The sequence below is a fragment of the Capronia coronata genome (genome assembly GCF_000585585.1).
Source record: "Capronia coronata CBS 617.96 chromosome Unknown acBCG-supercont1.5, whole genome shotgun sequence".
Taxonomy (NCBI): Eukaryota; Fungi; Ascomycota; class Eurotiomycetes; order Chaetothyriales; family Herpotrichiellaceae; genus Capronia; species Capronia coronata.
In genome coordinates this window covers 2076630-2103190 of record NW_006912897.1, presented here as the reverse complement: position 1 = coordinate 2103190, position 26561 = coordinate 2076630, and the positions used below count along the sequence as shown (strand labels likewise).

General features: G+C 53.0%; 9 protein-coding genes across 9 annotated transcripts; 6 read left to right on the top strand and 3 right to left on the bottom strand.

Annotated features, from left to right (window-relative positions):
* Window positions 1-705: 705 nt before the first annotated feature.
* On the top strand, window positions 706-3783 carry A1O1_06428 (uncharacterized protein; the record flags this gene model as incomplete). The annotated part of the gene is made up of 1 exon (XM_007727307.1): window positions 706-3783. One exon carries the CDS (start codon window positions 706-708, stop codon window positions 3781-3783), a length of 3078 nt encoding a protein of 1025 aa, XP_007725497.1.
* Window positions 3784-6393: 2610 nt separating this feature from the next.
* Window positions 6394-7272, top strand: A1O1_06427 (uncharacterized protein; the record flags this gene model as incomplete). Its single annotated transcript, XM_007727306.1, has 1 exon — window positions 6394-7272. The coding sequence occupies one exon, from the start codon at window positions 6394-6396 to the stop codon at window positions 7270-7272; it is 879 nt and encodes a 292-aa protein (XP_007725496.1).
* A 1451-nt stretch (window positions 7273-8723) lies between these two features.
* Window positions 8724-9578, top strand: A1O1_06426 (uncharacterized protein; the record flags this gene model as incomplete). The annotated part of the gene is made up of 1 exon (XM_007727305.1): window positions 8724-9578. The coding sequence occupies one exon, from the start codon at window positions 8724-8726 to the stop codon at window positions 9576-9578; it is 855 nt and encodes a 284-aa protein (XP_007725495.1).
* Window positions 9579-10089: 511 nt separating this feature from the next.
* On the top strand, window positions 10090-11856 carry A1O1_06425 (Atypical/ABC1/ABC1-B protein kinase; the record flags this gene model as incomplete). Its single annotated transcript, XM_007727304.1, has 2 exons — window positions 10090-10367; window positions 10425-11856. 2 exons carry the CDS (start codon window positions 10090-10092, stop codon window positions 11854-11856), a joined length of 1710 nt encoding a protein of 569 aa, XP_007725494.1.
* A 631-nt stretch (window positions 11857-12487) lies between these two features.
* On the top strand, window positions 12488-14002 carry A1O1_06424 (uncharacterized protein; the record flags this gene model as incomplete). Its single annotated transcript, XM_007727303.1, has 1 exon — window positions 12488-14002. One exon carries the CDS (start codon window positions 12488-12490, stop codon window positions 14000-14002), a length of 1515 nt encoding a protein of 504 aa, XP_007725493.1.
* A 1643-nt stretch (window positions 14003-15645) lies between these two features.
* Window positions 15646-17762, bottom strand: A1O1_06423 (MFS transporter, SP family, sugar:H+ symporter; the record flags this gene model as incomplete). The annotated part of the gene is made up of 5 exons (XM_007727302.1): window positions 15646-16111; window positions 16205-16998; window positions 17064-17336; window positions 17402-17508; window positions 17564-17762. 5 exons carry the CDS (start codon window positions 17760-17762, stop codon window positions 15646-15648), a joined length of 1839 nt encoding a protein of 612 aa, XP_007725492.1.
* A 1350-nt stretch (window positions 17763-19112) lies between these two features.
* On the bottom strand, window positions 19113-19576 carry A1O1_06422 (uncharacterized protein; the record flags this gene model as incomplete). The annotated part of the gene is made up of 2 exons (XM_007727301.1): window positions 19113-19493; window positions 19544-19576. 2 exons carry the CDS (start codon window positions 19574-19576, stop codon window positions 19113-19115), a joined length of 414 nt encoding a protein of 137 aa, XP_007725491.1.
* Window positions 19577-21294: 1718 nt separating this feature from the next.
* Window positions 21295-22461, top strand: A1O1_06421 (uncharacterized protein; the record flags this gene model as incomplete). Its single annotated transcript, XM_007727300.1, has 1 exon — window positions 21295-22461. The coding sequence occupies one exon, from the start codon at window positions 21295-21297 to the stop codon at window positions 22459-22461; it is 1167 nt and encodes a 388-aa protein (XP_007725490.1).
* A 1597-nt stretch (window positions 22462-24058) lies between these two features.
* Window positions 24059-25571, bottom strand: A1O1_06420 (mannan polymerase II complex ANP1 subunit; the record flags this gene model as incomplete). Its single annotated transcript, XM_007727299.1, has 5 exons — window positions 24059-24097; window positions 24200-24312; window positions 24385-24648; window positions 24708-25336; window positions 25399-25571. 5 exons carry the CDS (start codon window positions 25569-25571, stop codon window positions 24059-24061), a joined length of 1218 nt encoding a protein of 405 aa, XP_007725489.1.
* Window positions 25572-26561: the final 990 nt, after the last annotated feature.

The following is a 26561-nucleotide window of genomic DNA, read 5'->3' as shown; positions in this document are numbered from 1 at the left end:
TATGGATGGATGGATCTCGCCCTGCCCGCGTGTTCGGGTCGGGGGTTTTAACCTCTCTCCAACAGTGTCCAGTGTCCAGTGTCCATTGTCCGGGGTCAACAACACCTTGTGGATTTTGAACCCCCTCTTCAGCGGCGAAATGGCGTACTTGGATTTTGCCGATGAGAGTCCTGTCATCTTGTCGTCCTGTCGTCCCTTTTACTCGAAACTCTCAGGTACCCCAGGAAATGGTGAGAGCCAAAGCATCCGCCCGTCCTCCCCCAAACCGTCATGCCTCCCCCCAACCGTCATGGGACACTGCACTGCACTGGCATGTCATAACGACTGGCCTCGGGTGTTGAGTTAAAACTTAACTCCTCCATGTCCTTTCTCGCTTGCTGCGCTTGCGGCTGCGACCTACTTACTTCCAGGTTGACTTCGTTGTCTTCAGTATAGTATAACGGCTACCCCGTTCCCTCTCGCCTCGCCGTTGTGCTGTCTTGGTACACCACAGTGTGTCTCTCAACATCGATCTCCAGCTCATGTGCGGCGCTCTCGAAGAGAGCCGTACCTCCTCGTCCGGTCGGACATGATGCTGACGACGACGATGACGCACGCAGTGATGATTCGGAGGCTGATGACTTGACAAACGAATGTGTCGCCGACCGAGGGCGAAGGAGGAGACACTTACTATCCTTATATCTATATCTAGGTATTTCTATATCTATGGTCCAAGACAGAGGACCGGCCACGTCGGCCGTGACCATCGTCATCACGGTCCTAGCCACAGTCTTTGTCGCCGCGCGCTTCTACACCCGACTCTGGCTGGTCAAGTCGGTCAAGCAAGATGACTGGTGGATTCTGGCGGCGTGGGTTCTGGCGGTCGGGTTTTCGACTTCGATCTGCATCGCCGTCACCTACGGCCTGGGCAAACACAAGGCCGACATCGCCGACACTTCGTTTGGGTCGCTGCGCAAGGCCGAATATGCCTTTTCGATCCTCTACAACCCTGCGCTGATGCTGACCAAGACGTCCATCGTCGTCTTCTATTTGTCCGTCATGAGCAAGGACGTCGACCCAGTCTTCAAATGGTGCAACTGGTTGACTCTGGCGCTGGTCAACGTCGCCGGAGCGGCTCTCACCTTCTACAACATCTTCCAATGTCGACCGGTGGGGGCTGGCTATCAATACCCGACTCCCCTGGGCCGTGTGAAATGCACCGACATCGTCACGCTGTACTTGTCCTCCGCGCCCGTCAATATCGTTACCGACATCGCCGTGCTGTTTCTCCCGATGCCGATCTTGACGCGCATGCGGCTGCCCCGGAAGCAGAAGATCATCCTGGTCGTGACGTTCAGCTTCGGCGCATTTGTCGCGGCGGTCGATGTCATTCGCATTGCCTATCTGCAGACCGCGGCGCTGAATCGGCTCAAAGTCGTCCGGGGAGACGGCGGGACGACCACCCGTGTTGTCGAGCAGAATGACTTTTCGTGGTACGCCAGTCTGAGTTTCATGTGGTCGGCCGTCGAGGTCTGCATTGGCATCATCTGCGCGTGTGTGCCGAGCTTGAAACCGCTGTTTTCGCGATTCCTGCCGAGCTTCATCAGAGATCCCGGCGACGATCTCACCTCGAGCGATAGCGCCGATCATGGAAAGCCGGATGCGTCATCATCGTCGCCTGATACCAGGACTGCTCTGCGGGGGAATGTGTCTATGGTGACCAACCCGGCCGCATTCAGGAGCCCCAGCGTCAAAGAGTACACGGGAGACGACGACGGCGATCAGATGGGGTTTCTGAACATGCTTGCCGCTCCGCCTGACAAAGATGACGATGACGGCGGTGTGTCGTTCACCGTGAGACGAACGACTACAGCAACCAGCAGACTCACTCGACGCGATACCAACAAGACGACCGTGTCGGACTTTGGGTTTGTCAAGATGTCTGGCAGCAGGAATATGCTGAAACTGTCCAGCGCACAGAGTATCTGGCCGATCGCCGTGGTGACTGGGATTTTCTTCCTCTGGGGATGCGCCTACGGGCTCTTGGACACTTTGAACTCCAGATTCCAGACGGTGGCCGGACTGTCTACTGGCCAAGTGTTGGGTCTGCATGCTGCATATTTCGCAGGGTACCTCGTTGGCCCCTTGACGCTGGGGTTGTTCATCATCAAAAGGTACGGCTTCAAAGCGGTCATGATATCCGGCCTCTGCGTCTACGGCTGCGGCACTTTGGTCTTCTGGCCGTCGGCCGTGCTGACTTCCTACGGCGCCTTCATCGTCTCGAATTTCCTGGTCGGGTACGGTCTCGCGTGTCTCGAGGTTGCCGCGAATCCCTACATCGCGCTCTGCGGGCCGCTGGAATACGCCGAGGTGCGGCTCAATGTGTCGCAGGCTTTCCAGGCCATCGGCACAGTCTGCTCTCCATTACTGGCGACTAGAGTGTTGTTCAAGAACGTTTTGGACGCTTCGTCGCTGGTGAACGTGCAGTGGACGTATCTTGGGATTGCCTTGTTCGTGTTCGCCCTCGCCGTCGTGTTCTACTACATCCCGCTTCCCGAGGCGACAGACGAACAACTGCAGGAAATGGCGGACAAGCGCAGTGCCGCGTACCGTGCCGCTCCAGTTCCTGTGGTCGGTATCCCGTGGAGAGTCGTCTACACGACGCTCGCTCTCGGCGTGTTCAGTCAATGGTGTTACGTTGGGTTGCAGGAGTGTGTGGGCAACAATCTACAGCCGTTGATCACGTTGCTAAAACCAGGCTCGGATCTTCACCCTTTTTATTTCTTGACAATAGGACATACCGTGTTTACGGTCGGACGATTCGCGACAGCGTTGCTCAATTACCTCTTCAAACCGCGATGGGTTCTGCTCGCGCTTTTCATCGGTCTTGTGGTGTGTCTCTCGCTGAATATGGAGTTGGAAGGGAATGCCGGAGCCGTGTTTGGGATCCTTACGTTCCTCTTCGAAGCCGGTATCTTCAGCAATATCTTCGCCAGTTCGATGCGTGGACTCGGCGCGCAGACTAAACTCGGCTCGGCGCTGATGACTGCCGCTATCTCCGGAGGGGCTGTGTTCCCGCCGATTCAGTGGGGAGTGGCGAATGGTCGTGGATTGAGGTATTCATATTGTGTGCCGTTGGCGGTCGCTGTGTTTGGCATGCTGTTCCCCTTATATTTGAATCTGGTTCCGGAAGCGAGGGCTCAGGTTGATCCGACACGGGAAGAGCATGCTCAGAGACATAGGCGGACGGTGCTTCAGCAGGAAAGAGAGTCCGGAAGTTATGATCAGCAGCAGCGGCCAGGGTATGAGCAGGCAATGATGGCAAAGAGAAGGAGGAAAACGAGACAATCTGGAAAGCCGTCGGTGGAACATGTCGAACAACGAACGAGTAGTCGAAATGGCACTCTGTCGGCGTCTTCATCACCTGTTTTGACCATGGACTTTGCTGATTACGAGAAGCGTGAGATTGTGACACGGAAGCTGGAGCCGGTCCGGACAAGGTCTTCTCAGGGATATACTGGCGAACTTGCTTTGTGGCCTGCTGATCAGTCTTCAGAACGCAATAACAGTGTCGGCACCAGCAGTGGACGAGCACGAGAAGCAGAAGGGTCCGACGGTGACGGTGGCAAGTACCGTGACCGTCAAACAAGAGCCCATGAGGAGGAAAAAGACGAGAGAGACGATTCCGATTCGATGGTCACTCACCACCAACCTGCTCCCACTCATGCTGCTTCTGCTTCTTACGAAGTGAGAAATGATGACGAGATTGACGACGATTATCACGCTTTCATGAGACAGAAATGAACGCCGAGGCTGGAGAAGGACGGGTCTGGGTACGATGGATGTAGATATCCCGTACGGGGCCTATCCAACTAATATTTCCCCCCGGAATGCTTGGAGATTTCTTTTTATTGTCTTGCTGCGTTCAAGCGACATGGTTTGGGAATCTGCTAGGTAGGTAGGGCTGTGCATTCACTTGACACTGTGAAAGAGATCTATATGTCTATACTGTACCTCAATATGCCACAGGCCAATCCTGGGCGTACATAGGATCGATCCAATTGTTTTCTGGAGTGCTCCTCAGGCATAACAGCACACAGGTCGATGTTAGATGAGCAAAGACGGATTGTATGCAAGGAGAAGTACTCAGTGGCAAAGAGGAGAGATCAAGTCCGAACGCGGAATCTTGCTCAGGAAGGGCCGCCGTGAGAGAAGAGTACGCATCGGGCTGTTGCAGCACTCTGTCTCATTCGTTAATAACAGTAGTGTAATGGGGGATTTTTGCCCAGAGTCCGTAGGCGCGAATGATGAGTTGTCAAGTCCCTGCAGGGCCAGTCTATTGGTTTGTCGGTGGAATCATTCGGTAATGAAGGAAACACGTTCAGTTCAAGCAGTGATGACTGATGGGCAAAGGCTTCCTCTGTTTGACATCAGTGGGCAAAAGAGGATCAACTTGAGTCGACTCGAGTCGAGGCGTGGGTTCGCCATGGGAGAAGACCGATGGGTAGGTAGTATTGCCTCGATCCCCAAGGATCGAGACTCCGATGTCCCTGTAGACGGATTGCAAGGCGACTCTTGCGAAGAATTGGGCACGCATCGGAGGACGATGGGGTCAAGGGTTCGAATGTGCGCTCATGGGCCTTGGAAAGGCAGGTGGAACAGGGTTGTGTATGTAGACCGACAGCGGCGACGACCACAACCGCAAACCAGAAAGCGGTGGTATGGTTGACCGGCCATCCTCTTTTCCCTGCTCCTGCTGCATGTCCTGCTGCGGGACCACAGACGCAGGCTATGGACGTGCGCAGGAGGGTGAGGATAAGGACGAAGAGGAGGAGGGAGCCGGCCGCTGCAGGGTCTCGATAGACTGGTTCAACATTTTGATTTTTCTTTTATTCAACAGCCATTTGACCATCGTGGAGGTGGGCTAGGGAGGCTCCCGTATGCACCGCCTGCATGTCAGGTACAGGAACAGGAACAGGAACAGGAACAAGCAACAGTCGGACTCATCAGGCGAATGGTCAAGACAGAGTCAAGGGCCCGTCGGCGTTGGAGCGTCAGGCACCAGGAGCAAAGCTCGTCACCACTTGGACGATTGAGGCTTAGACTCGGCTGTTCCTGAATGAAGGTTGAACACGTTTTTCTGGGTCTTTTTGCAGCGACGAATCGTAACATGGATACTGAAAAGTCGACAGACAGGATCCCGAGTCCGCGTTGCCTGAGGAGCTTCCTAAGCCATTCATTCCCTTGCTCCCTTTCCTCCCGTCGTCTACCACTGGCACCTCCTCATCCTCCTGCGAAGCCACCACCGAGCTATCATCGAGCCGGCCAACATCCGTCGATGGAGTGCTAATTGTGGTACTCTGTACTATTACTACACGTCCTACTAGCTACCTGCTTCAGGGCCGAGTCTGGTGCAGTGTCTGGATACCATTGCGGTGGATATGTTACCGTGGACAAAGACTGGTCTGTTGACTCTTTGACAGTTTGTTGACAACCGACAGCCAACATACCACTGGCTACTGCTGCCATGCCATGCCATTCATGCCCTGTCATGCTAGGCTCCTACCAACTGGGACCTTGGCCGTGGCCGTGGCCGTGACCGGAATTGGCACCTTGGATCCTTTGTCTCTCCCGAATCTCCCATCCGCGATCGCTGTTTGGCTCGGTTGGATCCTCGCCCCCTGGACCAGAGTTACACTACCCCATCGCACGACCAGAAAAAGAGTACCGTGTACCTGTTGTATGCAAGGGGGACAGAAAAGACTGGGGAAGAGGAGGCTGGTGTGCATATCCAACATCCACATCCTCATCCTCGTCCGCATCCCCTTTGAGGCTTCCACTGCTGGCCGGTGTCCACTGTCCGCCGTCTAGGCTTTCCTCGAGAGCCAGGGGTCAGGAGGCTGTCGTTCTCGATCGGATGAGATGCAAGGTGACGAGCAAAAGACCTGTCTCTCTCGTCCGTCTTGTCGGCTCCAATCCTTTGTCCTTTACGTGGTGGTAAAAAAAAATCCACATCCGTTCCTTTCCCACTTCATCCTGTTCGTTCCTTTATCTACTCTCCCTTTGTCCCCTTCCTTGACATTCAAGGCTTTCGCTCTCTTCATCGCTCTCTTCATCGCTCACTTGCCAACTGCATTCCTTTCCTTTGCGCGTTTGTTGCATCCGTCTCTCTTTCCCGGAATTGGACTTGACGTCCTTCCCACTGTCCTTCTTCAACCCCAGACAAGGGCTTGTCATCGCGACAAACAACAACCAAACTACACTCCTTCAAGTGATTGAATCACTTCGAATCCAGATCTCAGTGTCTCATCACTTCATCTTGCTGTCGAGCCAGATCTCCAGTCCTTCACATTATTCACTCTCGTCCCAAAAAGAGCTTCCATAGCTCACCACTACCTCCAATCTCTTGACGAAATGGCTGTTCTCAAAAACCTCGTCCTCGCGGCGTCGCTGCTCGCTCCTTTGGCCTTGGCCGCTCCCATGCTTGACGGACGTGCTTTGCACACTCACACCGAGGTCGTCTGGGTGACCGTCGAAGAAACCACCACTGTCTGGGTTGATCCCGCTGCTGCTACGGCCCCTCCTTCCTCAGCAGCGCCCGTTGAGGTGATCGCTACCACCACTACCACGGCGACCCCAACTTCTGTCGAGGTTGATTTCACCACGACCACTGAAGCTCCAGTCGAAGTCGCCGCCCCGACCACAACTTCCACCGACGCACCAGCTGCTGTCTTCGCCGAGACCAACGCTGCTCCATCCACTTTCGCAACCGTGGCGGCTGTCTCATCTGAAGCCGCTGTCGCTGCTCCGGCTCCGGCTCCTTCATCTGAATCGCCTTATGTTGCCCCGGTCGCTTCTACCACAGCAGCAGTCCCCACCAGCTCCGCCGCTGTCGCCGCCGCTCCATCAGCATCTGCTGCCAGTGTGGGATCCGGGGCTGTCACCGCTTCAGCCAGCGGAACTTGCGAGGGTCAAGGAGATGCCTGTGTCGGTGACGTGACTCACTGGGATGGAGGTCTCGGCGCATGTGGCTGGGATGTCAACACCAGCAGTGACATGCAGATTGCTCTGCCAGTCGGCTTCATGGGCAGTCTGTCTAACAGCAACCCTTACTGTGGCCGATCCGTCACTCTGTACAATCCCACCTCCGGCACCACCGTCCAGGCCAAAGTCGGCGACAAGTGCATGGGCTGTGTTGACCGCGCCATCGACTGCACTGACGCTCTGTTCAGCGCCATCACCGACGGCACTGGTGATGGTCGTGTGAGTGGTATCCAATGGTGGTTGAACTAGATTGGAACCCTCTCCCAAACATTGGTTCACCACGGGATCCCTCAATCCTTTCTTTCGGAACGACGAACCATTGGGGAAACCCTCGTTACTGGAAGGATGCGGATTCGGTCACGGCTTTTGAGAAGTCGCTCGACCTATGCCAAACGAACATGACATTTTAGCTTCTGGGAAGCATGGATAGAGATTCAACGAAAACAAAAAAAAAAGAACAAAGACAAAAACACTCAACTGGGAGAAGAATATCGTCATGGCCTGGACCAAACTTCAAGCTTTCGTCTCAGTAGGCTGGTACAAGTCTGACGGGTTTCTATCGTCTCAGCTTGGATTGCCTTGTCTTTGACGAAATTATGATGGGTGATTCATCACGAACTGGAATTGGAAAGGTGAAAGGGGAAGACGAGCCCGCCTTCCCTCCAAAGATTGCATTCTGCATTTTGCATTGGCTTCAGCAGCAGCATCAGCATAGGCATCAGCATAGGCATACCTAGGTATACATAGCAGCGGCGGACGACCACGCAAAAATTGAAATGGTACCATGAGGAATGTAAATGAATTTGCTTGAAAAGCATGACCTTGCCTTTGTCTCCTGCATGTTCCTGTTGAGGTCCACTTCCACAAGGTCACGACTGCTTGTACTAGTACGGTGTTGGGATCAAGACCAAGACAGCTTTCTGACCTCAAGTACCCTACTCAAGTACCTAAGGTAGGCAGAGAGGTAAGGCATGACCTTAATACTCGTTGATACGTAGCAAAATTGAAACTACGGCAGGTAGTATGTGTTTCAAACCAGACCCAGACTAGCCCAGGCCCTCCCAGGCCGATTTCGATATCTCAGAATCGGGTAACGAAGAGGACTGTGATGTGATTGTGATTGTGATTGTTACTATGACTGCGAGTCATCTTCCTGCATACCTACTAGAACATATTACACGCCCGCTTACCAACCTGCATGACGATGAATTGATGCCAGGTACGTTTAACGGATCATTCAAGCGAACAAGTACCTCGTACGTACGTAGTACCTCGGATAGGTCACCCTGCCTATAGGTAAGATGATAGATAGCCCAGGGTAGTATGATATCTCGTACCCAGCAAATGGCTTCTTCCAGTCAACAAGGGCCCCCTTATGTGCAACATGCAGTGCCCTACGAACTAACTCTTGTTGGTTGCGAACGGGTTAGAATAGCTTACTATTGTTGTATGTTTCAGATACACTATGTCGAAGTGCAGCCAATCTTCCACCTGAAACGTCTCTTCGACTCGCACCGTTGCAACCCCCCTATCTTGTTCAAGCAGAATCGGCTGGTCCGTCCCAGGTTGGAAGTTCATTGCCAGCCTTGAAAACAGAGGGTTGCCAGTCTCAAGTCATCACCAAGCCTGCATGCCTGTCTCGCAAGGTCATGTGAAGGCAAGATCTCTAGAGACAAAGACAAGACGAAACAATCCCCAGAATGCATCTCGTCCTATCTCGCGTCGAGCCAAAAGACCTCGATGCCATCGTGCCCATGATGTTTCAATCTTTTCACAACATCGATCTCGCCAACGTCTTCTTCGGCCGCGACAGCCCCGCATCATACGCATACGCCAAAACACAGATGCTGGAAGGAATCCAAGAAGACCCGGCCGACGTGTCTCTCAAGATCGAGGACCTCGATGCCGAAGTCGATGTCAAGATCCTCGATGAACGGGGAAATCCGGTCGGGACGGAACGTCGAAAAAGAATTGTCTGCAGCAGTAATTGGAAGGTTTATCCTACCTATGTCACGCCCAAGGAGGAGGACGAAAAGCAGCAGCGACACCGACAACGACGACCTACCGAGAACTCACAGACTGGTAGTGGTGACGACCATGATCATGATGTTGTTGTCATCCCAGCCACTGAAACCATCAAACCCAAGGCGGCCGTCCAGGAACCGTCATTCGCGTATCTCAAGACAGAACAGGAACGTCTGGACGCGGCGATTCTGATGCGAGACTTCCTCGGCCGTCGCCGGCGTGAGTGTCGCGAGGGCCATGTCTTGTGTTTCCTGCTCTTCACCGACCCGGCGTATCAGGGCAAAGGATGCGGACGGATGATGATGCAGTGGGGAAACGACGTCGCGGATGCCCTCATGCTGCCGTGTTGGATTGAGGCCAGTCCCGCGGGAGAGCTGTTGTATCTGCAGATGGGGTATGAGGGACGCGAGAGGGTCCGGATTCAGACAGAGAGCTTTCTGGGGGAGTATCTACATATGCGACGGCCGACGATGGTGGAGAGGGTGAGATTGGATGGGCGGAGGTTGGTGAGGGAGCCTGTGAAGGAGTAAGGGAGTATAAGATGTCTTGGTAGCAGTAAAGAGTAGATGATGGTCAGTCAGTCAATCAATCAATCATGAGACCATGGGATAGATGAGATGCAGCATGATATGGACAGGAGATAGATGTGTATTTGGATAGACAAGGACATGTATGTGATAGATGTGAGCGATGGACTGCTGTTAGTAGTAAGTGTGCCTGCGTAGTACTTTCTGTACACAGTCAAATAATGGAGGAAAATTGCGCGTCTTGTCGGGAGACCGCGTGCCGACGGTGGCATGGTGGCCATACTACTTTTATTACTCTCTCAACAATACTGGCAATGCCATCTTTCTCCATCCCGGCGCCCTCCATTTTATTCCATTTCAACCTGATCGGATCTGCTGATGGGTTATCTATCAGCCCATCTCTCTCCACTTTGTTGACAGCTCTATCTTGACTCGATCTCTAGTCAGCTTCTGTCTTCTGCGACCCAAACACCCTCTCCTCCATGCCACGATTATAACCCGTTGTCTGCGTTCAATGCGACTCGATCCCAACGCCCTCCCGCGCGGAGGCGCCATCTGGACATGCGCCCGATGTAAAAACTCGCATTCGCCGTTCCAAGGCTCACGGCGCGGATATAGCTCCTCCAAGAGACCTGTCAAGATTATTCGGCCGCGCAGAGGCGTGGTCTGGGCGGCGGCTGGTGGTGGTCTAGGAGCGAGTTTACTATTCTTCGGCGAGGATATCAAACATGGTTGGCTTGCCGCAGAACGCACTGGTCGGGTGGTCACGGCGTTGGCAGTGTGCATCAATGAGTACGGGGCGCTTCTGGTTCAGACCAAAAATGCAGAAAGGTGCTAATGTGTGGCCAGCTATCGAGTTGCGCTCAAGCAAGACCTCGACGACCCCGAACAGGAATCCGCCATCCTCAAAGCCTGCCACAAACGCTGCGCCGAACGGACGTTGAAAGTGCTGGAGAAGAATGGCTCGGTCTTTATCAAACTCGGCCAACACCTGTCGTCCATGGGTTATCTCCTGCCCACGGAATGGACCGAGACCTTTATCCCTCTCCAGGACAAATGTCCCGTGTCGTCGTTCGAGTCGATAGAAGACATGTTTCTCCGCGACACCGGCCACCGGATAGAAGACGACTTCGACGAGTTTTCAAAGGAGCCCATTGGAGCGGCTTCGTTGGCACAGGTGCATATCGCCAAGCTGAAAAACTCCGATCAGAAGGTAGCGGTCAAGGTCCAACATCCCAGTCTGGAAGAGTGGGTGCCGCTGGACCTGGCCCTGACCAGATTTACCTTCCGCACGTTAAAAAGAGCCTTTCCCGAGTACGACTTGGAGTGGTTGAGCAGGGAGATGGATATCTCCCTGCCGCAAGAACTGGATTTCAATCTGGAAGGAACAAACGCCATGAGGGCCAAGGAATACTTCGAACAACACACCAACCTGCCGGTCATCATTCCGAAAGTCATCTCCGCAAGGCGACGCATCCTGGTCATGGACTACGTGACGGGAGCCCGAGTGGACAACTGGGCCTACTTCGACCAGAATAACATCTCCAGAGAGGAAGTGTCGGCGGCGCTGGCCAGGATCTTCAATGTCATGATCTTCCAAAACGACGCGCCTTTACATTGTGACCCACACGGCGGCAATCTCGCGGTTTGCCATAACCCGAAGCGAAGGTATCCGCACAACTTCGATGTCATCCTTTACGACCACGGGCTCTACCGCATGCCGGATAAGAAGCTGAGACACGACTATGCCAAGTTGTGGCTGGCCGTCATCAACGGCGATGAAGCGGAAATGCGCAAATACGCCTACGAAATCGCCGGCATCACCGACGACCAATTCCCCCTCTTCGCGTCGGCCATTACAGGTCGCGATTACCGGGTCTTGAAAAGCCACAAAATCGCCACGTCGATGCGCGACTCACATGAGAAGGAGGTCCTCACCGAAGCCTTTGGGGACGATCTCATCCAGCAACTCGTCCAGCTTTTGGGACATGTCCCTCGGATTATCCTTCTCATTTTGAAAACGAACGATCTCACCCGCAGCTTGGACGAGTCGTTGGGATCGAAGCAGCCAATGCGGCCTATGATGATCCTTGCGCGGTACGCTAGTCTTAGGGTGTGGGAGGAGGAAAAGGACAGGATTCGTCGGCAGGGAGGTTTGCTAAACCCGAGGAATTTCTTCACTTTGTTCCATGCCTGGTGGAGTCACATGAAGATTGAGCTGAAGTTGTTTGGTTATGAGCGGTATTTGTCTATACGGAGGCATCTGGGGCTTGAAGGGTGAATGAAAGGAAGATTGGGGTGGTGTCCCAGGGGAAGAACCTCATTCCAGAGAAGGGTATGCCGACCATGAGCGGTCTATGATTATATTAGACAGCGATGGTATGCATAGCGCATGGCAGCTCTGTCACAATCGACGGGTTTAGAGATAATCTGGCCCATAATGCGTGCTGGAAGTATTGTACTCTGTGTCATTTATACTCTGTATATGGTGTGAATCTGCCCTACCATTGGTCAGCCTCGTCAAGCCGCGACTGGACGCTCTGATTGGACAGTCGACCGTATATAAACTTGAATTGGTCGAATAATTCTGTCACTTCATCGAACCAAATCCGAGCATTTCATCTGGTTTCCTACAACTCAACACTTGTCGACAGCACTGCTACTGCTACCTTCAACAATAACCTCCATGACTGATTCCTCTATGGCATTTTGAGGCCATAATCTCGTCTATCCAGAACCCCTCGGTCCAAGAGAGAGATGTCTTGCTCGACGCTACCGCTACCCACAGATCTAATGAACCAGACCCGATCCCCACGATCAACGCTGTGATATTTTGATCTCAGCCTGATGACATCCATCTTTGTTACTAAAACCACAACACCCCTTCTCTCATACACCTATCTCATTCAGCCATGATCAATCTCGGTCTCCAACGGATCTCGCGTCTCCTCGCCCCCCTCTTCACAGCCCACCCAACCCTACCCTTCAAAGCCATCCACATCGCCGGCACCAACGGCAAAGGCAGCGTCGCGGCGCTCATCTCGACAGTTCTGTCTGCTTCCGGCTACCGCGTCGGCCGCTTCACTTCGCCCCATGTGATCGACCGATGGGACTGCATCACGCTCGACCAACAAGTCGTGGACCGTGACCTGTTTTTATCTGTGGAACGGGATGTGAAGTCCAAGGCCGGGGCGGGGCCGGGGGGTGAGGATGCCTCTGAATTTGAGATCCTCACAGCTACGGCGTTTGAGTTGTTTGCCGCCGAGAAGGTCGATGTTGCTGTGGTCGAGTGTGGGCTCGGCGGACGTCTGGATGCGACGAACGTCCTGAGACCCCAGGATGTTTTGGTCAGCGTGTTGACCAAGGTCGGGCTCGATCATACCGAGTTTCTGGGCGAGACGGTGGAGGCGGTGGCGAGGGAGAAGGTGGGGATTTTCAAGCCGGGGGTGCCTGTTGTCGTCGATGAGAGTAATGATGGGATGGTGTTGGAGGTGGTTAGGAAGAAGGTGGAGGAGGTGGAGGTGGAGGTGGAGGAAGAGGAGCTTGCTTCTGGAGAGGGGGCTGGTCTTTTCGTTTTACCTGAAGATCTGAAGGGGAGGTTGGTGACCGTTCAAGGACTTGCTCAGCTTGGATTGGCGGATCATCAGGTTCAGAATCTGGTTACGGCGTTTACGGCATATTATATTGCGGAAGAGCAGCTGGAGAAATTACGAACAGCGATACCATCGACGACACCATCAACAAGCCCAACAACCTCAACGAGACCGACAGTACCAACGACATTCGAAGAACGTATTTCGAAAATCACACAATCCCTTCCATCTCTCGTTCGTCAAGCTCAATCGTCTCTGCGCGGTCGGCTCGAATGGCTCAGTCTATCGCCAACAGTGCTTTCGATGGACCGAGAGATTGTTGCAGATGCAGATACAGACGCCGATGGTCCTGTCAAAGTCCTTCTCGACGGAGCGCATAATCCCCAATCAGCGCACGCATTGGCCGACTATGTCGATGGCCATATCCGAGGCGATTGTCCCGTGACTTGGGTCCTGGCCGCAAAGAATGACAAGGATGTCCGCTCCATGCTGTCGATTCTGCTGAGATCCTCGGATAATATCGTCACTTGCTCCTTCGGTCCGGTTGATGGTATGCCTTGGGTCAAGAGTATGGATGCTTCCCAGCTGGCGGGGGTGGTGCGTGAGTTTATCACTGATGGTGTTGTCGAGGTGGCTCAGACTGGCTGCGTTGACGAGGCGGTGCGGAAGGCTGTCAAGATTGCGAGTGGTCGGGGAAGTGAACAGATCGTGAATTGCCAAGGGACCGGGAACGGAAATGGAAATGGAAAAGGGCCGATTTGTATCGCTGGCAGTTTGTACCTGGTTGGCGATACCTTACGGTGGCTGAGAGAGGCTGAGATATCGGGAAAGTGAGAAGAACGGAATGAAACAGAACGAAAGAAAGAATGAAAAGATGGTTCTTGAGTGGTAAACAAGGGAATAGTCGTCGACGATCCAGAGATATCTGTCAGAAGGATCACGACTGGGTTGGGTTACTCAAGAGTGATGGTCCATGACAGGCAAGGCTGAAGGCTTTTTGCATTATTCGGGACAGCTGAGGAGTTGCTTCGTCACCCAGCAAAGCTCAGGTCCTCAGGTCATTGAAGCGTCAAGTCATTAATGAGCCCTACTGGTACTGCTACTGCTACGACACCCGACTCATTGCACCCACTACACCCGGCAGAAGGAGACATGATCAAGGCTGAGCACGGCAGCTTCTACAGCTTCTACAGCTTCGACAGCTTCGACAGCTTCGACAGCTTCGACAGCTTCGACAGCTTCGACAGCTTCGACAACCTCTACACCTTCCAGATCGCCAGACCAGGTCGATTAGATATCAGCCAGACCCATACTGGCCCAAAGCTTGACTCGGTTCCGATTCCAATCAGCATTCCATGATCTATGGACAATCCACATACAACGATCGACAGCACCAGCACCAGCATTCCATCCAACCATTCATACTGAACAACACAATCCAAACAAACTGAGAGAAGACTTATCCAAAGATTTCCTTCTTATTTTCTTCCCAGATCTCTGGCCAGCAAGAAATCATTTCTTCTCTATCCAGGTAACAGCACTCTTCTTCTTTTCTATCCAGGTGACAGCACCCTTCTCCTTCTTCTTCTCCTTCTCCTTCTCCATCTTCACTTTTTCTTTCCTGAAGACTCATATTCCACTTCCCCTTCGCCGGCCAGCACACCATCATGACCTAGACGTGCGATCACACTGACACTGACAGTTAGTTACAACATACGGGACTGTCAGCATCAACTTTCAAGCATCGCCGATTCTCCCGCCTCCCGCCTCCTGCCCAAACTTCCTACACCCCACAACTCTTCCATCGGCTGTCGCTTCGAACTCTCATTCGGGGAAAAAAGCTTACAGCCTCACCACACACACATCGCAGTCCTGATTTTCGGGTTGGGTCGGGTCTGTATCTCGATTCGCTCTGTTGGGATTCAAAGCAGATATCGACCGAAGCAGTCAGTGTTCAAGTCATCGCATTCAGGAGGAAACTCCCCTTCGTTATACCGGTATCCAACGTTTCAACTTTCAGGGCTCGTTCCATGATAGCAGCGTCCGAGCCTACATCTTCTCTTCATCCTTTTCGAATACTGTCTCATCTCATAAATTCATCAGAAAAGCCTGTGTTTGATGATTGATCGATTGTTCGGTCGAAAATGGCTGGAGATGCCACAGATACTACGTAATACTTCCATACAAGATGATGTTCTTCGGTTTCAAAGATCAGATCTACGATCTACGATATAATATATAATATATTTTCTTCCGACGACTCTTTGAGAACGCCTTGCCGGCTTTGAGAAGTCAGATCTCGAATCCCCCTTTCTTGCAGCCGTCCACGTCAGGCCAACAGAAGACAGTATCCCTTTCCTTTCTTTTCTTATTACGGAATTATTGTTCTCTGAAAACATAATCTTCTTCCTTTTCCTTTGTACATTTCTTCTTCCCAATCTATTTTATTCTTTCTTTCCCGTCTTTCCCGTCAATGATCATTGCGGCCCTCTAAACGATTCGCCACGCACTCCAGCGCCCATAGGAGACTGATTCTGGCCCGAAACGATAGGAACATGAGGCAAGTCATCACCAGCATCAGCACCACCAAGCACTCCACCCCCGTGTCCTCCATTCGGACCATCACTAACACCAACCGTTTCGCGCTGTTCCGCCGCTCCGTACCCGGCCTCCTGTTTCTTGGTAATGCCTCTCCCACCAGTATTCAATCTCAATCTATCGGCGGTGATGAGTTCCTCGCCCCTCGGCGGGATCCATTTGCTGCTCTTCCACGGCTTGACTTCGAGGAGGAACATGGTGTCGATCTCCTCCAGAGAGCGGCCCGACGTCTCGGGCAGGCAGAAGTAGACGAAAAACAGGGCAAACAGATTGCAGCCGGCGAAGACGTAGCCATAGGCGAAGTTGATGTCGCCGGTGATGAAGGGTGTGAAGAAAGCAATGAGGCTGTAATCGTGGAGAAAAGGAGATCAGTCAGCGGGGGCCGCCGGAACAAGCAAAACCAATGTTTCGACGTCCTTGTTTGTCCTGAACACTTACAAATTGAACAACCAATTACTGGCAGCGCACAGCGCCATAGCCTGCGACCGGTATCTGGACGGATAGATCTCCGCAGTAACCACCCAAGCTTGACAGCCCCAAGTACATGCGAAAGCAGCGATGAACAGACACGAGAAGATGATCAAGACATAGCCGATGGTCTGGTTGTTGGTGCCGTCGGCGTTCTGCAGGGCGAACTGGCCGAGAGACGCGAAGATCAGGAAACACATGAACATCCAGGCCGCGCCAGCCATGAGACATTTGCGACGGCCGAACTTTTCGACGAAGTACAGGCCCGGGAACGTGCAGCCGACGTTGACGGCGCCCAGGATGATCTGGGTCACGTACGAGTTCGATAAGCCCACGCTGGCAAAGACCGTCGTGCCGTAGTAGAAGAAGTAGTTGGCGCCCGTCAGCTGTTGGAGTGCTTGGACGGTCATGCCCAGCAGAGTGCGGTACAGCATGCGAGGTCCGGTGAAGACTTCGTACCATGGGTGAGAGCCGCCTTCGAGTTCGAGTTGGAGCTTCTCCTGCATTTCCACCACTTGCTCTTGGACGACTCGGTGCCGTTCGGACACGCCGTGGAATTTGGCGACGCTGGTCGTGGCCCGGTCGATGTCGCCGTGTCGGTATTGGTGGCGGGGTGTTTCTGGGAAGAATAGGATCCCGGTACCCAGGACAATGGCCCATAAGAATCCAATTCCCATGGGGATACGCCATGAGGCCGTGTTTTGTATGCTCTCGGTGCCGAAATTGATCAGATTGGCGATCAGAATGCCGATTGTGATGAACAGCTATCGCGGGAGTGTAAGTAATCACCAAGAAAAAGATCAGTTGGACAGGGTTTGGGACAACTGACTTGGTAGCAGCACACAATAGCACCTCGGACGTGTCGAGGGCTGGATTCGCCCTGGTAGGCCGGAACCACGACGGACATGCCTCCAATGGCCAAACCGGCAATGATCCGTCCGATCATGAGTTGATACCATCGTGGACCGAGGGAACCGATTTGTACGGCGACACCGGCGCAGAAAACAACGGACCAGATGCAGATGGAGTACTTGCGACCGATTGTTTTGTTGTTTGCGACGGGGCCGGCGATGAGTGCTCCGATTAGGGTACCAATGGAGAGCTATGGAAGCATATATATATCAACTTTTGATTGTCCAACGTATTGCCAGACCTTGCCAAACTCACCATGCCGACTATCAGACCGGATCGCACGTTATCGAACCCTAGTGGATTGCGCTCGTTGGCGAAGTTGCGCAGGAAGTCGTCCATTTCCAGGAAGCCGGAGATCTGTCCTGTGGATTCAGTCAGTCACGCCGATTCCGAGCACACACGACAATCCATCGCTACCTGTATCATAACCAAAACATAGTCCGCCGAATGAGACCAGGACGGCCATGAAGAATGTTCTCACGGTGAGGAAAGGCATCTTGGAATCATCGTTGAAGGGGCCCTTTTCGGCCTCGACATCGGCCACATCGCCATTCCCCATGAACGAGGGCCTTCTCGATCCGCCTCGCCGGACAGTAGGGGGTTTCTTTTGGAACATGGTCTACCGCAGACCTCTTCTTCTATCTTGACATGGGACCAGGAAGAAGAGTACAAGGAATCATAAGCTGGAAGAAGGATTTGGCTTGTTGTGCGAGGGTACAAACTCTATGTATTACTGTAAGCGGATGGTTTGGCATGGCTGCCCAGAATGGGGGCGTCTTTCATCCTGGCCGCCATTCGTGCCGGACGAGAGATCCTAGGAGTCGCCGGGAAGGGTCTTGACCCGGGTCGGTCTCTTGACAAGAAAAGAAAAACAAAAAAGTCCATAGTCGATCCCCATGCGATGTTACACCGTTGACATGTCGACGTCAGTGGCAGCTGAGCCTTGCCAGGGGGCAGAGTGGGTCACGTGCCTGACAAGGCTTTGCTCGGTGGCCAAGATGGTCGGAGGTTGATTCACGGTTTCTTTTCACAGCCAATATGCCGTCAGATGAATGGCTTTCTCGGTATCATTCTGGGAAAGTTGAGTTTGCACATCAGCCTGCTCGTTCATACGACCAATGCCATGGCCATAACTTGTATACCTGGGTAGAGATGCTCAAGGGTTGTGGGGGATGTTGCCCGCGGACAACCCTGGACAAATCTCTTGTGTAATCCTCGTCAAACCCTCGTCGCGGGAACCGAAAATGACGTGGACAGTGCGGGCTACACAAATCCGGAAGGTGTTGATGGAGCCAGTAATGGGACGTAGATACTTTGTGGGCATGGACAAACTTCGGATATTGAGACCCCATGGTTGTAACCTTGGGGATGCGGTGGACTTCCAGCTGGTCACGGCTTTGGGATGTTCCCACACCCACGGGGTCTCATCCATCTCGCTCGACTTGAAATCATCTGCCACCTGGGGGAAGCTCCAGTTGCTGAAGACCAGAGGGTTGCAGAATGGGTATATTTATTGATAAGTGCCCCCTTTTCACCCACCAACTCCGGTCCAATAATGCCGAAGTTCGGACTATGATTACAAGTTTCTGTGATTGATCACTGGATATGCAGCGATGTGAAGCATGCCTCATCGAAATCGCCCATTTGCTGCTTTCATTTTAGAGCGGGGATAGTTGATGCTCGCTGGCTGACTTACACCGGAGAGTCATGGTCGAATTTGGAGCACTGGTGGGCGGTTCAGTTAGCCGTCGAGGCGGTTGTCGACCTGGCTTTCGGAAGGGTTGTCGTCGTGGACACAGGCGCCGGCAGTCCTTTAATCTTTTCAAGATGCGTTCCGATCTTCACGACCGACGAAACTGAGGTCCTGTGCGCCGTTTTCAGGTCGGCGAGCGACGGGGACCCGGGCAGTGTCAGTCGCGTCTGAACAGTCACCGCCGTGACAGTCTTAAACAGGACTTCCTCCATTTTATTGTTGTGGATGCTCCTCCTTGAGCTTCTTGAGGCCGCGACGCCCGCGGTAGGTATCGAGGACTCCCTCGTTCTGGGTCCGGGGTGCGCCTGTTTCTTCTTTCTGCTCTGAGCCCAGCGGCTTTGCTTTGTTTTCCGTCAAGAATCTCGACTCGTTCTTTTCCTCAGCTCCTGCATCTCTGAAAAGTTCCACGCCGCCTGTGCCTTCGACCTGGTCGAGTACGCCGTGTCTGCGCAAGCTCTCCCGACGCATGTCGAGCTGTCCACCGTCGGCTTCGCGGTGCAATCTAGCGTTTCTTTTCGCCGCTCGAATGGAGGTCACAGAGTAGGTGTAGAGTAGGCCAGCCATGACAAAGGCTGCAACGGGTGCGGTGACAGCCTGCAGGCCGGTGAGCTTGTTGACAGCAACAGACTGTAGGGAGGACTTACTCGAGGATTCCATCCGGAGCGTTTGGGGGCCATTTTCACAAACCAGTCAGGTATCAGTTATCCAGTGATCAATCAAGAAGCTGGATGTAGAGATTTATCTTTCTCTTGAGTCTTGCCATTGCATGGTTATTCAATGGCGAAATAGCGAGCATGACTTGAAAGAGCGAGGTAGTGGCCTGATTATTGGAAGCTCCGACTCTTTTCTCCGCAAGCTGCCCTCAACTGCCCTCACCGCCTATAACTCTCGACTCTCGGTCAGTTGGTACCTGGACAGCATCCTCTCGAGGCCACCACAACTTGGATGGTATCCCTTCCCTCTGTCTAGCAGAGTATTCTTCCTCCGTGCCTGTGAAGGGCTTACCAGCTACAGGAATCATACCTAATGCAGAGGGTGCCTATGGTCCTACTCCGATCCTCATGCTTGTACAGAGCATGATGTGTTTGAAGACGCAGCCACTCGAGTACTACTAGTCTCGCCTCTGTTCCATCGTCTCGAGCAACTTCTGGGTCTTCAGCTGTCGAGGAAAGCGTTGTTGTGACGATCAAGAGGATTTGAGCGCCTACAGAAGGTTCGCAGCAATGGTAAGGATGGTGGAAGCATTACACAGTATATCACTCGACACACCAAAGGGTCCTTAGCATCTACTTTGTATCTGTTGAGCTGGCCTCACAAGTATATTTTAAAATCAAGCAATCGCGCCATGGAAGCCAATTCTTTTGCCATCGACAGCCTACTCTGTACTACTATCTGGCGAGCTGCATCGGTATCTGGCCTTGGAGACTTGCTGACATCATGGTGGCCCATCAGCGGCCCAGCCAGGATCCAGGTACGATCAAAGCAGAACCGATGTCCAGAGGTAGTAGACAGACAAATCAAGACGACGTTTACTATGGCCCGAACGAGATCTTCTGAGAAGTTCGGCTGCTGACACCCAGAACCGAAGACTTGGACTTGATCCAGCACGACGCTTGTCTCCATTGCGTTGATGCTTGTTATCGCTGCCAGTGCTTGAGTTCCTCATCTGCGTATCTCCGTATCTGCGTACCGACCCTTCTCAACCTAGGCACAAACTAGTAGGTACCTTAGTTTACGACCAACTCCGCCCTTACTCTCGGATTATTGCTCTACGGTGTACGAAGGAGGCCCACGCCTATCTCAAAAGATATCTACCTTAGGTACCTTACCTACCTAGGGAGCCTCTGCAGCTAGTGCTCTCGCTCACTACTGCCACTGCCAGTGCTGTGTTTCGGACATTCGCCTCGCATCTATCTGGCGAGCTGGCTATCACCCACCCACTCACTGCTCACTGCACAGTCAATTGCTTATCCCGCTCACTTATCATCCCCCCAGCTTCACATTGTCGACCTTCGTTTCCCGACCAGGCGAATCCTGTGTGAATCTGAAACCTCCATACACAAAGTGCTGGCGATCGCTGAATAGCATTTGACCATCATTCGCATCCCAAGGGAACTGTCGCAACGTCGACCGCTGCAGCACTCGCACGCCCCGCAACCCGACCAACAAGCAGTTCTACCTCCCATACTACGGCAAACAGCCGGCATCGAAGAAGACAGACGACACTCTCTTAAGACCCTCCAAGCACAAGATCAATCCTTTCAATTCGGCTCTCTTGCTTGCTTCTGCAGCTCGAATCCTGCTACGGAACTCTTCACTCTACGATCTTATCGAACCCCCGCCCGCTCGACCTGCGAGCCGCGGCAGAAAACAAAACGGAAGAGACGGAAACACAATGACATCCTTGATCTTCGGCTCAATATGGCTGGGCCACAAAGGCCTAGTCAAGTACAAACGGGATAAGCAGCGGCAGAAAAACTATGAGCGCTGGGAAGGCCTGCGCGACGATTATGACGAGCAGAGGAAGATCACCCGGGAGGCCAAGTCACTGGAGATCCAACGCACCGGGGCCAGCTACGTGGATCCGGACGCCGACCGACCGATCCTCACGCTCCGAGACCAACAAGAGGCCAACGATGCTCGCACCAGCTGGCGTCCTCAGGAAGCTTGGGATGGACCCATCTCCCCCGTGGCCCAACGGACCAGCGTCGAAGTCATTGCAGGATCCGGCCTGAGGCCGGTGGTCAGGCACAAAACCGGATCGACGTGGGACGAGGATCTGCCGCAACCTCTCCGCGTCAGCCGACGGACCTTCGATGGCCAACAGACCCCCAACATGAGTGCGGACGTGAGCAGGAGCGGAAGTGTCAGGACCGCCAGCAACAACAACGCCGCCGCCGCCGCCAGTGGAATGTATTCGCCGGGAGACCGGAGCAGAAGCAACACGCCGTCCCTGTCTCAGAGGACCTCACCTCGCCCGAACTCGGTGTTGCCGACCAGCAGCAACGTACGCTCTCATTCCAGAAGTGTGAGCGTGCCCACAAATCTGCTGCTGGAGAGCATCGAGCCGCTCGAGAGTACGATTCCGGGCGGGAAAATGGCCGAGCTGATCGAACTGGGCAATTCGCGACAACAACAACAACAACAACAACAACAACCCTCGCCGTTCAACAGTCCACCTCTGCAACCGTACAACAACCCGCCACCTCCACCACAGCAACTACAACCGTTGTATACCAGCTATCAGACCAGCAACCCTTTCATGACCCAGCAAAACACGATTGCACCACAACAACCCCTGCCTCAGCCGCTGGTTCAGTCTGTCAGTCAGCAGCAGCAGCCTCCTCAACCTCTCCCTCTCTCGCCCACTTTCCCACCGTCCAACTCCCAAACAATGTCTCCCACTTTCCCGCCTCCCATGTCTCCACCCATGCTGCCAACTGGCTATCCAGCACCTATATCGCAACCGCAACCGCAACCGCAAGCCAATTCTCAACCTTTCGGCACTGGTCCTGCCCAGCCTGTCGCACAGGGCATGGAAGAATGGTGGAACCGTCCGTGACCCAACTTCGCCAGCGCATCGTCTTATATCTGTATCTCCGCCCCTGTACGCACGATCGAGAAGCGGGGACTGAGACAGTAATGACAGGACACGTCATATTTGTCCCTCTCCTATATATATGACTGGATCTCTGTCCCCTCCCCTCAAAGCCTCGACTTTTCATGCTTCTGGATCGGTACGATACAGTGCTGGAAGTCTCATCTGCTACATACTCACACACACACACACACACACACACACACACACACACACACACACACACACACACATATTTCTTTTTCTTCTTCACCAGCGCCGGCGTTATAGGGAATCTACAAAGACAGAGCAACGTCACGGATTGAGGGAGACGGACACAGAGAGAGGGAGAGGTTCTGCTTGCATTCTTGAATGACGTTTTCCTGGGGTTATTTGAAACGGGGTGCCATATCTGATCATTTGGATGCGCCTGACTGAGAGCAGTTGAATATGGTTTGTCTAAGGGTACTCCGGTACAAGAAGGCTGTATTTGACGGAGACACTGGCAGGGTACAAGAAGCAATCGACATATATTTCATATTTCATATTTCACATTCTGATCATATGTTCTCTCTTCCGCTTCCCCTGTTTTCTGTTCCTGTTTCGTGTTTCCTCGTTCTCTCTCGTCTTCCAGCCTTTCCATCTCCCTGTCCCTGTCATGCTCGCCGTCAAATTATCTCTATCTCCACCTCAAAGCGGACACTGGAAACTGGAGCTCCAAGAATGCCCACAGTTTCGCCATCATGATACATACCACCAAGTTTCTTGATTTGTTGCTAATCAATGAAACGGAGACAAGGGGGAAGAGTCAGAAAGAGCAGGGAGGTAGAATCTAGGTATAAACATTGCCAAGCATGCCCCAATGATGCCTCTTTTATCTTTGAGGTACGGTACATAAAAGAGCCGGCCGTCGCAGAGTGCTTATCTGGTATAAGTCCATCAAGCGACAGAGGTGACACAAGCCAACCACCGAGCCAACCAGCCGTTGAAAACACCGAGACCATTTTCCCAAAGCCGAATGCCATGGGGCAGACTAGACCTGACCAGACCTGACCAAATGGCCCAGTGCGAGCAATGGCTGGTCAGTTTCGACGGTCGAGTCCAGCGACTGCGGCAGATACAGCCCAACCAATGATACCGGCATCAACGCATGTACCCACGGGCGACCCCAATCCCAATCTCACACTGATTGATATCGTGATCGAACGGCCCCCGGGGCTTCATACACACTTGACTGCCATCACTGCGGAAAACAACAACCTTTTTCGCCCGATATTCGCATGGAGATGAGTGAGCATAACGACGTAAAGATATGTATATATCGAGGATGCTGTTGCTTGTTGGGGAAGATGAGGCGCAGGATGGTCGGGACGACAATTTCATGATTCGCTGAGCGGCCGGGGACAAAAGAGACGTTCATTAAGGGGTACAACCACTCGGCTACCGAGCGAGGTATAGGCCCAAAGTAAATACTCCAGAGCGCTTGACGTGTGGGAAGGACACCTCCAAAAGGCGTAGATGCCCGTATAAACAAACAATGAACCAGAGTTGTTCGGCGACATGATCCTTTCAAATCTTTTGTCTATCCGGCATTGCCTGGCTTTTCTTCCGTATCAATGTGCTAGAGGTGAAGAGTGTCAGTAACCCATCTGACAGCTGACAGCACGGAGCGGAAACAAAAACCCTGGAAGGAACCAGTTAAGCACGCAAGTGGACCACGTACCCAGACAACATAATTCGGCAAGCCAACGACTTGATAACCTGCTCTCTTGGCCATCTTCGCGAAGCCTTCTGTCTCTGCCTGGTTTTCGAAGGCGTAACAGGGGAAGTTGATCCCTATTATGAAGACTTTGTTAGCGACGAGGTCCACGTTGATGCAAGACTTTGTCTTCCAGCAAAGCAACCCACCTGATCTATGAACATCGGCCTTGACCAGAATATTTACACCTCCAATGCCGTCTAGTTCGATCTCTTCATCTTTGTTGTTTCTCCAATCACCCATGCGGGCCATGTACGTCCGGCCGGTGTCATACTCCTTGTAACCTTCGGCAAGCACAATGTCTTTGTCGAGGGTGGAAGACAGCCGTCGGCCCTTGTCAGACTCGATCCACGAGTTGTAGTCGAAACGGCCTTCGATGTCGCGACCGTTCTCGTAACGATGGAACCAGATGTCTGCATAGCGGTGTCAGTAGAGATGTAGAGCTTTGGGAGTTGAGTAGGTTGCCACTTACTCGGGACCAAAACATCTCGGTCATGAGCAACAAAATCCTCGATGATCTTCTTGGGGCTGTCCACGATATCGACATCCCGCCAGTAGACCCAGGCATGATCAGGTTTCAATGCGGCGGTGAGAAGGTAGTTCCGCGCTCTTCCCATTGCTTTCCTTCTTGGTCCTTGTGCGGCAAAGCCGTGCCTGGTCTCCACATCCATGTTCAATGTCATGCCAAAGTCCTTCTCTACAATTGTGGCACTGTGGAAAGGTATCTTGTCCGTCCGCGACTGAATGCGGTTGAGTTCGGACGACAGAACTGCCAGAGTGTCATCCGTGGAATCGCCAACCAGGAAAGCAAGGTCAATCAGGTCATGAGGATAGGTAAGCTCGGTGAGGAGATCGAAGTATTTGATCAAGTAGGGCGAGGCATCCCGCAATGGCGTCAGGATGAGGACTCGTTCCTGGTTGCTGACTGCCCTCGGGGTCGAGACGATCGGGTTCAGGTCTACCCGTTGAATAGTGCTCGCGTTGACTTCGAGCGGCTCGTGGTGATTAAAAAGCACTGGTGTTTGTAAGTGCTGGTTCCACGCCACCATTTCGTTGATGGACATCTGCGTCGGCGGCTTCGAGGGACCAAAGCAGTAATAACTATTTTCGCAATCAGCATTCGATATTTCTTTGCTCGTGACGCGGCTGATGAATATAATTACTTTGACATCTCCCGCGTTGATACAGAAATCCCCCTCCATAATAACACAATCAGGCCAGTGAGAGCGACGGCCACCAGAAATCGTGTCCGGGTCAAAAACATTAATATAGCTCTCCATGGTGGTAATCTTGCTTTGGCGGACTTCCAGGTCACGCCGCCTTTGGGGAGCAGCATGGTGATTAGGGAGAAGATCAAGGTATCGGAGGATCGAAAAGGAGGATCAAGAGATAAGCGCAAGCACGGGCACAGCCTCACTAGGAGGGTCTTGTAATCGTCGTGACCACCTTTGGAGGGCGCAGAGAAGAAACGAACGGAGTGGCCTCCGAAGTTGCGCAAGAGGCCAAGAGGAGGAGAGAAACGCAGGCGGAGAGGCGGAGGATGATTTCGGTTGGATTTATGCGATCGTGTGAGGAAGATTAGGGAGGCTGTATTGGCGGGCGAGAAACAGCTGGATGTGACAGACGGTCGGTCGGTCGACCAAGGATTAGGAGGTGAAGTATGTGTATGTCGAGTAGTCAGTATAGTTTTGTTCACAGGTGGTGGCTTTGAAGGTGGAGGTGGAGGAGGAGGAGGAGGATGGCGTTGGTCTGGCTGCTGCTGTCGCCGTCGCCGTTGCTCTTGTTCTTGTTCTTGTTCTTGCTCGCTGCTGGTCCGCGTCTCTCCACTAAGTCCTAAAGAGGTCTAGCCCGCTCAACGAGGCTTTCCACGCTTCAAGTTTCTCGACTGCCACCATCGACATCAGCCTCAACTACAACTGTACAGACCACACCGTTGCCTTCCGTAACGAATTGATATCGATAGAAGAGATGCGGTGTGCACAGTGCATTACGTTCCTTATCTATCTATGGAGTAAAAGGAGAGACATCGCTTGCAGCCATCGTGGTAAGCCCATACTTCCATCCACCTCTTCTTCCCTGCGCATCGTGTTGGACTAGAGGTCTGTCTCTACAAGTCACTCTTCTATGGGTACAGAGTGTGCAAGTAGCCGACCAGATGTGACAATATAAACCCGAGTTCCAGAATCCAACGGTCCCAACTATTTCCCCGTTGATGTTGGGGTGATACGATCAGGTCCCTGATGTTGTACGGTATCGTTGCCACAGCGAGGGACCGCGTTCCTGTCGTGCCCAAACCTTCCGCTCAGAGTTGGACGAAGGCTGGGTA